Here is a 13,751-nt window from a genome sequence, read left to right on the forward strand (position 1 = left end):
GCAACGAAGCCTTCGACTCACAGTGCAATTGGAAAACTCCTTGTCCCCTTTAAACCACGGGCCAAACCCAGATAACAACAGGCGGTACACACTCCTTTGACCCCCATCGCCTGGTGCCCAGTGCACGCTTCGTCCTTCTCAATGGGTCTCGCCAGTCGTGGCCAGTAAGACATTCGTCAGCTTTTCTGCTCGGCACCTCACCACCACATTGGCCATGGGAAACCCAGCTATCGTTGGGCTTCCCGTGGTTGGCCTATGCCAATTATTTACTGGATACAGCCGTATTTCAACGGGAGCAGGCAGTGGCAGGCCTTGTGTTGCCTGTGCATCTCCACTTTAGGAGTAAGATTCCCAGATGACCTATATATAGATCGGCAGTCGAATCCTTCTCGACGCCGTGTCTGGTTGGCTCGGACGGACCACCATATGGACACGTACGGCAGAAAACATCGTATTGGCAGGTAGGTCGTCCCGGCTGACTGGCCATTGCCGTCTCCTGATGCATGGCTTGTGCAGCTTCGCCTGGAGAATATATGCATCTACCTGCCTACATGTACCCCCACGGGTCCTCTACGGTACTCGCTGTCTGTGTAGAATCAAAACACTTGAAACGCATAAACAAGGTCTGCTGTGATCTCGAGCTTCCCCAAGATACGGAACTAGATAGAGTTACGACAGTTGTCCCTAGATGTGACAGGCCCCATCGGTCATTTGTTTGAGCCAGTTGCAGGTGTGTTGGGATGGATCCCGCGCTGGTAAGGGGCACTGAAAGAGCACTAGAGTCGAGAATCTCCTGAAAGAATGTCCCCTAACTGGCGGCTTAGCCTCTGTTTTAGCGTGGGTTCTGCCACAGTCCACAGTGCGTCCTAGCGCCACTGGGGGTTTCGCAGGGTCCTGGCTTCGCTCTCTCCTGGCTGACGACCTGTGAAACGACACCTAACCTAGACAGTCGGCACGTTGTACCTAGCCTTCCTGCTCCCGATCTACCAACGTTTCGCAATACGTCTGTTCCTTTTTAACGTTCACCTTCTTTCTCACCACTTTCTTCTCTTGGTTCTGACGGGTGCCAGAGATTCTCTCTTAGCTATTGCGGACTTCTCGAGTCTGCTGCGTACATGCGGACAATCAGCACTCCGACACCACCCATCTCCATTGTTTTCCATTATCTTATATACATACAGTACCTACTAATCAAAAGGGCAAACTTGCGTCGTGCTGCATGATTCGAGCCAAACGCCATCAAGCCGCTGCCCCCTTCTCTATTGTCGCATCCTGCGACGAGGACCCGTGTCCTCTATAAGCATCCTTCTACAACACTGTCACCGCGCACAATCTCCGAATAACGCTGCTTCAAACCCACCCCCGCCGACATGAAGGTATCTTCGATCCTCGGCCTCATCGGTGGCGGCCTGGCTGGTCTAGGGTCCGCTGGAATGCTACCGCCGCGCGACTACAACGCCCATGACTACTATGTGGTCCATCTCGAGCGCGGAGTTCAGCCCGAACACGCCGCTGCACGGTTAGGCCTCCGGTACGAAGGACCCATGGGCGAGCTGGCCCATCACCACGTCTTCCGGGGCGTCAAACAGGAAGAGAACGTTATTAAGAGGGCCGTACAAGAGCGTAAGCGGAAACGGGCATTGGGCGGCCACGACCTAGTCGACAGCATCAAGTTCCACCAAAGACAGGAATTACACGAACCCATGCACAAGAGAATAATACCGCCACGTCCTGCTGGCTTCTACCCTGCGCCGCGTGCTCAGGAGCCTAATGCGCAGGCCGTCGCACGTCAGAAGTCCGTCATGGCACAGCTCAGCATTACCGATCCCATTTTCGCAGACCAATGGCATCTGTTCAACCCCGTTCAACTTGGTCACGATGTCAACGTCACGGATGTCTGGCTCTCCGGCATCACCGGAAAGAACGCCACAGTCGCTATTGTGGACGATGGTCTGGATATGTACAGCAACGACTTGAAACCAAACTACTATGCGCAGGGAAGCTACGATTACAATGATCAACGCCCCGAGCCCCGGCCAACGTTGTCTGACGATCGGCATGGTACTCGCTGCGCGGGTGAAGTGTCGGCCGCCAGGAATGACGTGTGCGGTGTGGGTGTTGCCTACGATTCCAAGATCGCCGGTATCCGCATTCTCAGCAAGTTGATTACCGATCAAGACGAGGCTCTCGCAATGAATTACGACTACCAGCACAACCAGATTTATTCGTGTTCGTGGGGTCCACCGGATGATGGACGATCTATGGATGCGCCAGGTATTCTTATCCGTGCTGCCATGTTGAATGGAATTCAGAACGGACGGGGCGGTCTCGGTTCCATCTACGTTTTCGCTAGTGGCAACGGCGCCGCAAGTGAGGACAACTGTAACTTTGATGGCTACACGAACAGCATCTACAGTATCACTGTTGGCGCCGTCGATCGCAAGGGGCAGCACCCCTACTACTCGGAAAAGTGCTCCGCCCAGCTCGTTGTTACGTACAGCAGTGGAGACGGCGACGCGATCCACACAACTGACGTGGGAGAAAACGCCTGTTACAACGGCCACGGAGGCACGTCTGCTGCAGCTCCTTTGGCTGCCGGCATCTTTGCGCTTGCCTTCGAAGTACGCCAGGACCTGACCTGGCGCGACATGCAATACATTGCTCTGGAGAGCGCCGTACCTATTGATCTTGACCAACCTGAGTATGGCTGGCAGACTACCAGCATCGGTAAAAAGTTCAGCCACACCTTTGGCTATGGCAAGGTCGATAGCTACAAGCTCGTGGAGGCCGCCAAGACGTGGGAGCTAATCAAGCCTCAGGCTTGGTTCTTCTCTCCCTGGATCCATGTCCGTCAGGCCATTCCTCAAGGCGAGAAGGGCTTGGCTGTCAGCTTTGACGTTACTCCTGACATGTTGAAGAAGGCCAACCTGGCGAGACTCGAGCATGTCACTGTGACCATGAATGTTGAGCATGACTACCGCGGCGATCTGAGCGTGGATCTTATCAGCCCCGATAAGGTTGTCAGTCACCTCTCTACCACTCGCAAGCTGGATGATAGCAAAGAGGGTTACAGTGACTGGACCTTCATGAGTGTAGTGCACTGGTAAGTACAGCCTTGGTCTGATTGACGCGAAATGGCCGCTAATATGTGCACAGGGGCGAAAAAGGTGTTGGTACTTGGACCGTCATCGTTCGTGACACCAAGGTCAACTCCCACAAGGGCACCTGGGTCGATTGGCACCTGAAGCTGTGGGGCGAGTCCATTGACCCTGCGAAGGCCAGCCTTCTTCCCATGCCCACCGAGGAAGATGATGCCAATCACGACGTCGAGACCACGACCCAGGAAGCGGCAACGACTACACTCCCGGCCGATCCTCAAGCAACCAGTCCTGTGACCCATCCCACTGATCTGCCATCCGATCATCCCCACCGCCCTACCAAGCCCGCCATGGCCTCTCCTACCGGTACGAGCGCGGCTGCTGCCGCTACTTCGAGCGCTAGCACCTGGCTCCCGTCCTTCCTTCCGACCTTCGGCGCAGCCCCGCACACCCTGGCCTGGATCTATGGCGCCATGGGCCTGATTGTCTTATTCATGGTCAGCCTGGGCGTCTGGTGGTACGTCATGCGTCGACGCCGCCTCCGAAACAGTCCTCGCGATGCGTATGAGTTCGAGCTGCTGAACGAGGAGGAGGGCGAGCGACTTGCGGGCGGTGGCGCCGCCGGCGAGAAGGGCGGCCAGCGACGCACGCGTGGCGGTGAGCTGTATGACGCATTCGCCGGCGGCAGCGATGACGAGGATGAGCAGGAGACTGCTATCCCGCCGCAAACACAGAGCCGGCGGAACCTGGACAGCGAGGACAGCAGTGATGATGAAGACGCCAGCAATGAGAAGGGAGGTGACTCGAGGCTCCTGGCCGGCAGCAGCCGTTAAAAAGGTGGGCTTCTTGTATGAAAACGGCTGTTTTGAAATGATTTGTACAACTGTCAAATTAAGGAAGGACCGCGGGAGATTCAGCCCAAGCACTCCCCTGGAAAATGACTGGTCTCTGCACCAAAGCAAACTCGGCGCTCCTATAGCACTTACATGGCGTTTTTGGGTGTATTAGCATATATTGGAATTGCATTTCTAGCTCCATCCTTCTGGATCTATCCGTCCTCCGTACTGCGTGCTAGATTAATATATGTGCCAGATTACATAACAAGGTACGTCCGAGTTGACGGATCTGCGTGGAGAAAACAGGCGAGACCGAAGTAAGAAGGATGTAAAAGTCATGCAACAATTTCACAGTATAGACAAGCAATATCCTCAAATTCCTAAAGCGTACCTACGTACATCATGAATAACAAAGAACCTACGTAGAAACTCCATGCGGTCTTCTGTCCCGGACCGTTCAGAAACTGACGCAAAACAAACAACTCATGCCCGAATAACCGTTGCCCTGCCCCTCCCCCTTTTTGCTTGGTCTTGGAAACTGCTTTGATTTCTAGATGGAAAATGCATGGTATCCTGCCATTTCGGCCAGCACCATCTTTCTCAAGACCCTGGCCACCCATCAATACGCAGCTCATATTCGTGATCCATTCATTTCTCCTTTCCCAGCAATTCGTTTTACCTCCTCACGCAGCCGATACAGTCCCCTCCATCTCCTTGACGTACCGCTCCCACACATCAATGGTGTCCGTATAGAAGCCGACGTGAGCCTCGGCGAGACCACCGAACTGACGCTTCAGCTCGATGCGCTTGATGCGCTCAAAATCCACGACCTCCTTGACGACCTCCTCGTCGAACATCTCGCTCGTCTTGTGGGCGCGCTCGGCCTCCGTCGTCAGCTCGTCGATGCGAATCTCGAGCTTGCGCAGGCGCTCGCGGCGGCTGGCCTCGTGGTCGACGCCGCGCACATCTTCGATCTTGCTTCGGATGAAGCCGCCGGCGCCTGTGCTGCCGTACCCGGAAGCCAGGCTGTCGCGGTCGAGGGTGGATTTATTCAGATACTCGGTCAGCTGCTCGTGGTCGAGCTGCTTCTGCTCCCGAGCCTTGAGGAGGTTTTTGAGCGCGATGGAGTAGGCGCTCATGTCGCGCAAGCTGCCCAAGTAGTCCTGGTCGGTATGGTCCTTCAGCTTGCGCAAGCCCATCGCCGTATCCTCGATGGAAGCGGCGAAAGCGTGGACGTTACTCTCGACGCCGGGCTCCAGAACGATGAGTTTCTGGAACTGCTCCGCAAGGTCGTGGAGGTCGGTTTCTAGGTCCGATTCCCTCCGCACCACCCGCGCAATGACTTTCTCGACATGGCCCAAGTCGTCATCCAACTTGTCTGACCTCTCCCGCACCTCGATGAAACGTTTGTCGGCCTTGTTGACCTTGGTAAAGGCATTGATGAAGGTATCAGCGAAGTTATCGAATACACCACCAGTGCCCGGCTCCGCCCCGACGCTCGTGCGCGCGGAGCGGCTCTTCATGGTGGCATTCCAGTCGGGGGACTCGAGGAAGGTGTGGAATATGGGCGCTCGTCGCAGTATCGGATGCAGCGTCAGGCGGGACAGGAAGCGCTGTAGAGAGAAGGCTCGGCGGTGGGTGAAGTCGGGGCCGAAGCGGTCCCCGCGAACATACTCCATACGCTGCTTGTCGGGCAGAGGAGGGACCGCGCATGCCGGGTAGTCCTTGGAGAGAGTTTTGTAAAGGAATACAAAGTCGGTAAAGCGGCGGCGAGAACTGAATTGGGACTTCTGGAATGAAGGGAATGTGGACTGTTCATGCATAGTACAGGGTCAGTTAGGACTTTGGTAAGCAGCGGGGGATTTGACTACAGTCGACAGATAGGAGCCCTACACTCGTGGTGACCAGATACGATACAAAAGCGTCTTTGGTGCCGTCGCTCTCCTTCCGGGGTTCTGACACGGCACACTCGAGGATGTCGCCAGACAGGCCAGGATCCAGCCTCTCGGGATTGCCTTCGATTTCCGGGTGGTTTGCAGGCGAGGAGTCGGAATGGCTGTGTTCATACGTCGGGGATGGCGAGCTCGCAGTAGCCAGACCGGCGTCGTCGTCGTGTTGGTCGCTGTGCCAGGATATACTGGAGAAGTTGTCTTGCTGATCGATAACCGCCATGATTGCGTGGGGTTCCGGTCTGAGCCGGCTTCTTCTCGGTCGCGGTCGCGAGCAAGTAACAGCAGTAGATCTAGTGATTGTTGTCGAGAGAATGATGTCGACTAGGCAGTATTCTTCTTTGAAGGCCTCGGCTTGTTGTGCGTAAGTTCAGAGGACGCTCGTGCGTGGTGTTTGAGGGGGTGGTTGTCAATTGTTGCTTGTCGGATGGAGGTGACGGTGATGGACGGGCAGTCGGCGCATGCGTAACACATGTGCGGCGACAGGTACCTGCTACACGTCCAGCCAGTAGGTATGTACCTAGTGCAGTAACTGCAGTTGCTAACTTGCTCCAGGGAATCAGGGCAGGTGGAGACCAGCCACGAACGGCTTTAAGCTCCTCACTCCGGGGCTGGCCTGGTGCAGTGGTGCAGCGCTGCAGCTTCTTGGCACTATGACGACGATTATACCCTCAATCGAGTGTTAGTGGGGGGAGAAAGCTCCCACGGCCAATCCCACTCCCACTCCTACGCACCAGAAGCCCGGCTGCATATGATGTGCATGTGGACATACACCACTTTCCAGGCGCATTATGTGCAATGGATCTGATGATATCGATAAAACATGACTGTCCCCTACTGATACTCACTAGGCCAGAAGGATACCAAGAAAAGAGCGCACTGGCATTGGTTTTATAATGCCGACAACTCTCGACTGCACCGTACGCTGCCTTTGCTATATCTACATACTAGAGAAATCGTCCACCAACTCCCATGGCAGATCGTAGAGGAATATCAGATACGAATACAAAATCCCATGCCTGGCCTTTTCGCCATCCTCCAGCAATCCTAGACGCCGCTTAGAATCCACAGCATGAGCACTTCTCCTGCCTTCCACGCCCCAGCCGTCTAGTGGTGCTTCAGAAGATTAAAGTGTATTACAAGCCTCTCCATCTCCATCCCCACCTCATGCGGGCCTTTCTCTCCCTTGGGTGACGCTGCCACCACGCTGACTTCCAGCCGGTTGCTCCCGTAACGCAGGTTCACGTCAAACACGGGCTCGTTTCGTCTCTCCACGCTGCTGGGGTAAACCCGAGTAAAGTCGTGCATAACGTTGAGCTTCCACTCGCGCTGCTGAGTCTCGAGGAAGGGGGCCACCAGTGGCCGCAATTGAAGGCGGTAGTAGCTGGCCGGTGCGTTGAACACAAATTCTTGCTGCGTCTCGGAGGGACTTGCAGGAATCGTCATGCCCAGCCGGTTCTCAAGCTGCAGTTGTGGGTGTGAAGTGATGATCAACCTGGGCATCAAAGCCTCGTATTCCTCTGTCTACGTCAGTATGTGGTATGACCGGACGGAACTAGATAACTTACTGATCGGTCGTGGGCGGTACTTCTGCGCCTCCAGAATATCTGCCGCCGTCAGCTTTGGCGGCGCCGGCGGTTGGACGACAACAGGCAGAGGCGCCGGCGGGGGTGTAGACTGGGCCAAGGGAGCAAACTGTTGCTGCGTTGTCGTAGCACCAATCTGAGCGGCCATGCTGGGAGACGCTTTGCCAAACTCTTCCGGTTTGATGGCTCCAGTTGGCGCTACAGCTGCCGATGGACTCGGCGAGGCCCCGGAAATCGAGACACTTCGGGCCTTCTCCAGCTGGCTGGTGTTGACAGGGGCAACGTTGGATCCGCCAAACGGCGCTCGCCCTATCGGGGTTCCATTCCGAGTTCCTTCGCTATCCCCTGTCTGGCTAGTTGCTGGCGCTGGCGATGCGGCCGTGCTGCCTTTTCCGCCGACGTGGATGGTGATCTTCTTAGGATGCACCGGCGTTTGGGCGGGCTTCTCGGCATTTTGGACCTTGAGCTTGATTTTCTGTTGTTGAGGGGGCTCTTGTACATGCTGCTTAGCTTCGCTAATCAGCCCCTTCATATATTCCTTCAACGAGTTAGCAATGAGGTACATAAGTGGTGGCCATTTGAACTAAGTACCTCTAATTCCTGCGCCATTACAAAGATTTCGCTCCCATCTTCATTGTAGTGGTAAGCGTTTTTCCATATGAGACTGGCCTGGTCCTCGAATGCTGCCCAAGACTTGAAGTCACTGACGCCAGTAGCCTGGCTCCGGCCATGCTGACCGCGAACTTGCTTATGAAGGGCTTTCAGAGACATAGGCTCTGCGATGATCTCGTAATAGTCCTTGAGCGAGCGCGCCGGCAAGTAGATGAAGGCTTCGAAATAGTTGTAATCGCTTTTTTTTCATGGTCAGCGCATGTAAAGATTTGAAGGGGGCTTATAGGGGGCATACTTGTCATCCTTCTTTCGTAACATGTCCCCGACAATCTTCTCCTGGGCTTGTTGGAAGGTCAAGCCCTCAAACGAGACATCGTCATACGAGTCGACACCCTTACCTTGAGTAGAGGTCGATCTTGAGGCTTGAGGTGTAGCAGCATTCCTGGAGGGTCGACCCCCGCGTCTTCTTTTTCCACTGATCGGGGTAGGCTCAGGCTCGTCGTCACCGTCCTCATCCTCTTCATCTTCCTCATTATCGTCCTCGTCTTCTCCCTCCTCCTCTTCCTCGCCTTCGGCATCTTCGTCATCTCCTGTGTTGGCGACTGCTTTCCCGTTCGCCTTCGTCGGAGTATCGTCTACCTCGTCCTCGCCAGGGGCATCATCCTCGTCTTCCTCGTCCTCGTCCTCATCTTCGGCGTCATCTGGGCCCGGACTGGGAGGGAGAGGAGTTGCAACTGCCTGATAGTTGCCAGATTTGTAGGCGGGATTATACTTGACCATGAGGTTACTGACAGCCTTGCGCACACGTTCTGAGTCACTAAAGACTTCGGACTGGCGCGAATTGGTCTCTTTGGCGTTGGAGACCAGACGCTTGAAATCGCCCTCGAGAGAAGACAAAGTAGGATATTCGTGTTTATTTAGCTTCCGCTCGATGAGTTGTAGCGACAGCGGCAGACGAATCTTCTTGTAGTAGTCTGGGTCGTCGGCCTTGCTGGGGAGTTTCTCGAAAAAGGGAGCAACCTTACGGCCACTGCGATGTTGTACGATATATAGTTAGTCGTGGAGCTATGCAACGAATGCAGCGTAGGGGTATGAGGCGAATGGTAGGCATGCTTGGTTTATCTACGTACTTCTTATCTGTCGTACTCCTGATAGATTCGAGGATGCTGTGCCCGTATGCTGTTGTTGACTGAGGCGTCTCTCCCTTGGTTAGATCGCCAAATTCCTAGAGCGCGAATGGCGATGTTAGTTAAGTTGCTGGAGCTGTAAAATGCAAACGCAATGCACGCAGCTAGCAATGACGAATGCAGACTGGAGTGTTATGTTTTCGAGGTTCAAGGAACAAAACGAATGGGGAAGACGATGCTTGGACTAAGTACTAAGCCCATCTTTTCCCTTCTTCATCCAGACTGCTCCAAGTTGAAGACCTGCATCTTCATTTCTGGAGTCCAGCTGGCAGTTGGGCAATTGGGCAGTTGGGCAGGCACACTGCTGGTGCCAATGTTCCTTCAATGAGTATTTGGACAGCTTGCGCGACGTCCAAAATGCGGCGCGCCATGTGAGAAAAGGGAAAAGTCGAGGCTCACCTCTTGCAGCTTGCGACGCTTCGCAGCGCGATCTGGAGTGTCGGCTCCGTTCTCAATACCGCTAGCACCGCTCGCCTTCCTCTTATTTTCCATCTTCACGCGGTGGGACTTGATCCGAAAAGCATGCAGTAGCCGGCGAGGCGTGACCAAACAAATGTATGATTGCCAATTTGCGCGGCGAATGGACCGTAGGAGAGTAATGCGCCTTCGATGGGGGTTGCGATGCGGCGATGCGGCGACGCGACGATTTGCACGCGATCGGAGCGGTTGGTTGGCGTTGCGATGGGATAGTGGTTGAGGTGGTGGTAGTCGCAGTGTGTGTGCTTGCTGGGGGGGGCTGCTTGGCGGGTCAATGCAGTTGGCTAAGTCCAGAACGCAAGGTACAGACTGCAGCATCGGCCAGGGCTCCTACAGAAACAAAAGTCGCCCGCTACAAGTGCATGAATCAATTGGATTGTAAGTGCACGCAAATGGGGATATCCAGCTCGGAGCAAATCTGCATTACTTAGGTACGCAATTGCGCCAAAGACTTAGCAGAAAGTTTGGCTGCGCCAGAGATGAGGCAGGCCTCATTCTGCCAGCTGTTCACCAGCTGCCACGCTTGCTGACCGCAGGGATCAACTGGATACTCGCTGTGGCTTGACACTCAACTACTACCTACCTTGGTACAGTACAAGGCAGGACCTTCAGTGTCAGATGTAAACGAGTTATGCATGATACATACACGTATGGCGATACCACTTGCTATATGAACAAGGTCTACCTCACCTACAGTGCGTATTTCTTCCACCCTTGGTAGGAGCATTCGAAGTCAGCAAGGCCGTTACAAAGTGAGAATAGGAAATCGGGCAAGTTCAGCCCTCCATGTGCCTGTAAATATCTCATGCCTTGGTGTTCGGTATCCTGGGATCAGGAGCTTATGGTTTGTTTCTCCGTGGGGTATAAAGCAACGAAACAAGCTCATGAACATATCACTGGATTGCGTATAATGTTGTCTAGAGAGGTCTCTACATCATAAATGGCATGCTTACACATTGATGAGCTAAAGAGTACCCAAGGTGCTATCGGGGTGTTCCCATGGCATCTACATAACATAATCTAGGTACATGTGTATCTGACGATGAGGTATGTGTGCACTTCGCCCATAGCATGTTCCAAGCTGGATATATGGTTCAAAACCCTGGAGCACATGTTCTCCGGCAACAAAACGGTAAGTTATGATTAAAGTAGATAGTTTCCCTAGGTACCTAAGGTAGTCGATGATTGTTGAATGCACGGCAGATGCAGACTGTGGCTGCTAGAGGCCGTCTGCACAAGGAACCCCTTGGCTGGAATTGATTGGCTGGCTAGTGCGTCCTCGCAATATTTACTTCTCAATTGGGGAATGGGCCAGCTAAATCACCCCGCCCACTCCCCAACCTCAACTACTCGCTTCCTTCTTTGAGGTAAAGTACAGCCTGGGATTGACCGAACTTCTCATTTTCGAGCAGAAACACCACCCGCAGATACCAGACTGCTCGCGCCTGACTCGTTCTTTCTTTGTTCCCGTTGGGTTTTGACCAGAAGCACTTCCTCAACGCCCCTTCTGATATTCGACTTTTTTTTTCTGTACGTTTCAGGTCGTCACTGTTGGTCTCTGAGGCACGAAATCGTCGACTTTTTTTTCTCTCTCCGTTCCAAAATTGCTGGACTTGGCTGGGCTCTTAGAGGCCTCGTCCGAAAGTCTCGACGACCCCACGCGACTCGACCAGCAGCCTTCTCCCTACAGCCCCCGGCCCGTTTTCTCCTCTGGCCAGCACCCCTTCCGGCATCATCTCTTGACTGCGCATCCGCTACGCTTCGTCTTCGCGCTCCATTCTCCCCTCGTCTTGGGTCGTTGTGGCAGCTCCGAGTTTGCGCTAGGTTTTGAAGCCTACAACTCCAATCAACATCCAGTTCCCACGCGACAGCAACCAAAGAGTCAAGATGCCTATGGATATCGACACGAGCCGTCGCAACAAGGCCCCTCGGCCTCTCAGCGACAATGAGCGGGCGCGACTTGAGGAATTCATCGACTCCATCCATTATTCTGCTCGGTAAGAGTTCTACGAACAGCACAAGGCCATCGATTACTAACAAGGCCTTCCAGCTACTCGGATAGCGAGTACGAGTATCGACATGTCCAGCTGCCCAAGGCCATGTTGAAGGCCATCCCAAAAGATTACCACGATCCATCCCACGGGACATTAAAGCTCCTGTGGGAGGATGAATGGCGCGCCATCGGTATCACCCAGGTATGGCACTTCACTATTTTTGTCTTTCGTAGTGCGAACTTGGCTAACGCGCACCGCGCCCACAGAGCTTGGGATGGGAGCACTACGAGGTCCACGAACCAGAGCCTCACATCTTACTCTTCAAGTAAGTCGCGGGCTTGTCTTCCGCCCCTGAAGCCCATGCTAACGAGGCGATTTACCCCCTTAGGCGACCGCTCAATTACCAACCTCCCCAGTGATCCACCTCCTTGCAACATGACCACCCCGCCACGGCTGCTCAGCATCTCTCCTCTCTGTACTCTAATTAGAGCCGACGACTGCATAGCGACATTTGCATTTTTACGGTGTAATGGTTCGAGACGATTTACGGCTGTTCTTCTTTTGATCACTCGCTCTCCCGACACCCGTGTTCACGACAGGATCCTCGCTTCACCCGCTGCTCAGTGTAGGTTAGATACAATACCTGAACCGACCAGAAGGGGAGTGCATCTTCCGGTACGAGGAGGAAGTCTGATAGATAGATGGCGGGGTCACGGGCGATGTATCGACAGGGTCCATCTGACCTAGGGACAACGGAATTAATGGTTTACTTAGGTCCAATATCAGGCGTATGTGCAAGAGGGCTTCTTGGAGTTAAGATGGGCCTGTTCGGCTCGAGTTTGGCTGGCGTTCAAGGTGAGGATATATGGAATGGACGTCTCGGGAGAAGGCGATTTTCACTTATTTTTATTTTTTCTGCCGTCCATTGATGGAGGGGTCTGTTGATCGTTGATACTGCCCCACCTCGCATCCCATCTGGGTCAGCTCTGGAAGCGGCAGTACATGCACATCGGCACACCTGCACCCCAAGAGACAAGGCTTATATCCTCACCGAGACACCGACTACAACTCCCAGGCCAGTCAGTTTTCATGCCCGAGTTGCGCTTGGTTTAATGCTAGAGAGCTACATAGCAATCCGAATAGAAAGGTTGCATAATGAGTCTTTGAACCATCTCTGTGTCTAATATGAATAACGATAACCGACCAATGTCGTTGTGGTTTTTGGCGGACATGGGCATGTTCTCCATCAGCTTGGCAGCAATCGAGACCCCTGATTTCGTAGCATTGCCACATCACCTTAGCTCAGCCAGGTAGGTGTAGCGCAGCAGATAGAAGTGGAAGGGGGTACGTGGCATATTTCAAGGAACGCTGATTCCTACAGTCTTCAGGCAAACCCGGGGCAGAAAGAAAGAGCAGGATTGTACATTGTTGCTTGGCTACTTTGGGTACCTAGGTAAGTATGCACACATCTATTCTATTAAGGATATACCACCTTCTTACCTAAAGTACGTAGCTAGGATCTACCTACCTAGACCTATGGGTACGCTACCTATCATCTAAGGTTACATACCTGGTTAGTATGCCCAGGAGTACAAACTTCGTGTTAGTAAGGCCCAGGGTTATAAGGGCCATTGCTATTTAAAGCACCCACCTAACGGGCCATTATGTAAAGAGATGGAGAGACGGTGCAGCACAGCAACTCGAGATGGGTCTTGGTTGGAATGGATGATGCTGCCAGACGTTACTTGTTGGCGGTACGTACAGCACCCGGTTAGTTTTAGGGAGCAAGCAAGCAAGCAAAAGCAAGCAGCAAAGACTCCGGCTCCAGGGCTCAGGAGAGGCCAGGAAGGAAGACGTGGCCAGTCTATTGCCTCCCGTAATCCGGAATACGGGAACGGCACTTCTGGACATTGGACTTGGCTCGCCTTCCGCAAAGGGTAGATCGGGCCATGGATCGAACCATGTCATCCAATGACGACGCATCCTGAATTGAGGATATTTGCCATATCAGT

The 13,751-nt window shown here is 53.8% G+C and overlaps 4 protein-coding genes across 4 annotated transcripts; 2 read left to right on the top strand and 2 right to left on the bottom strand.

Moving 5' to 3' along the window:
• Nucleotides 1–1,370: 1,370 nt before the first annotated feature.
• Nucleotides 1,371–3,931, top strand: PG986_003183 (uncharacterized protein; the record flags this gene model as incomplete). Its single annotated transcript, XM_066839405.1, has 2 exons — nt 1,371–3,103; nt 3,157–3,931. 2 exons carry the CDS (start codon nt 1,371–1,373, stop codon nt 3,929–3,931), a joined length of 2,508 nt encoding a protein of 835 aa, XP_066704469.1.
• Nucleotides 3,932–4,617: 686 nt separating this feature from the next.
• PG986_003184 (sorting nexin-4) lies at nt 4,618–6,106 on the bottom strand (the record flags this gene model as incomplete). The annotated part of the gene is made up of 2 exons (XM_066839406.1): nt 4,618–5,745; nt 5,828–6,106. 2 exons carry the CDS (start codon nt 6,104–6,106, stop codon nt 4,618–4,620), a joined length of 1,407 nt encoding a protein of 468 aa, XP_066704470.1.
• Nucleotides 6,107–6,990: 884 nt separating this feature from the next.
• Nucleotides 6,991–9,760, bottom strand: PG986_003185 (Bromodomain-containing protein; the record flags this gene model as incomplete). Its single annotated transcript, XM_066839407.1, has 6 exons — nt 6,991–7,403; nt 7,452–8,007; nt 8,061–8,319; nt 8,377–9,111; nt 9,212–9,306; nt 9,668–9,760. 6 exons carry the CDS (start codon nt 9,758–9,760, stop codon nt 6,991–6,993), a joined length of 2,151 nt encoding a protein of 716 aa, XP_066704471.1.
• Nucleotides 9,761–11,632: 1,872 nt separating this feature from the next.
• PG986_003186 (putative cyclin-dependent kinases regulatory subunit CKS1) lies at nt 11,633–12,158 on the top strand (the record flags this gene model as incomplete). The annotated part of the gene is made up of 4 exons (XM_066839408.1): nt 11,633–11,742; nt 11,796–11,940; nt 12,006–12,064; nt 12,128–12,158. 4 exons carry the CDS (start codon nt 11,633–11,635, stop codon nt 12,156–12,158), a joined length of 345 nt encoding a protein of 114 aa, XP_066704472.1.
• Between the last annotated feature and the right edge of the window lie 1,593 nt (nt 12,159–13,751).

This window comes from Apiospora aurea, assembly GCF_038362705.1.
Source record: "Apiospora aurea strain CBS 24483 chromosome Unknown utg000002l_segment0_segment0, whole genome shotgun sequence".
Lineage (NCBI taxonomy): Eukaryota > Fungi > Ascomycota > Sordariomycetes > Amphisphaeriales > Apiosporaceae > Apiospora > Apiospora aurea.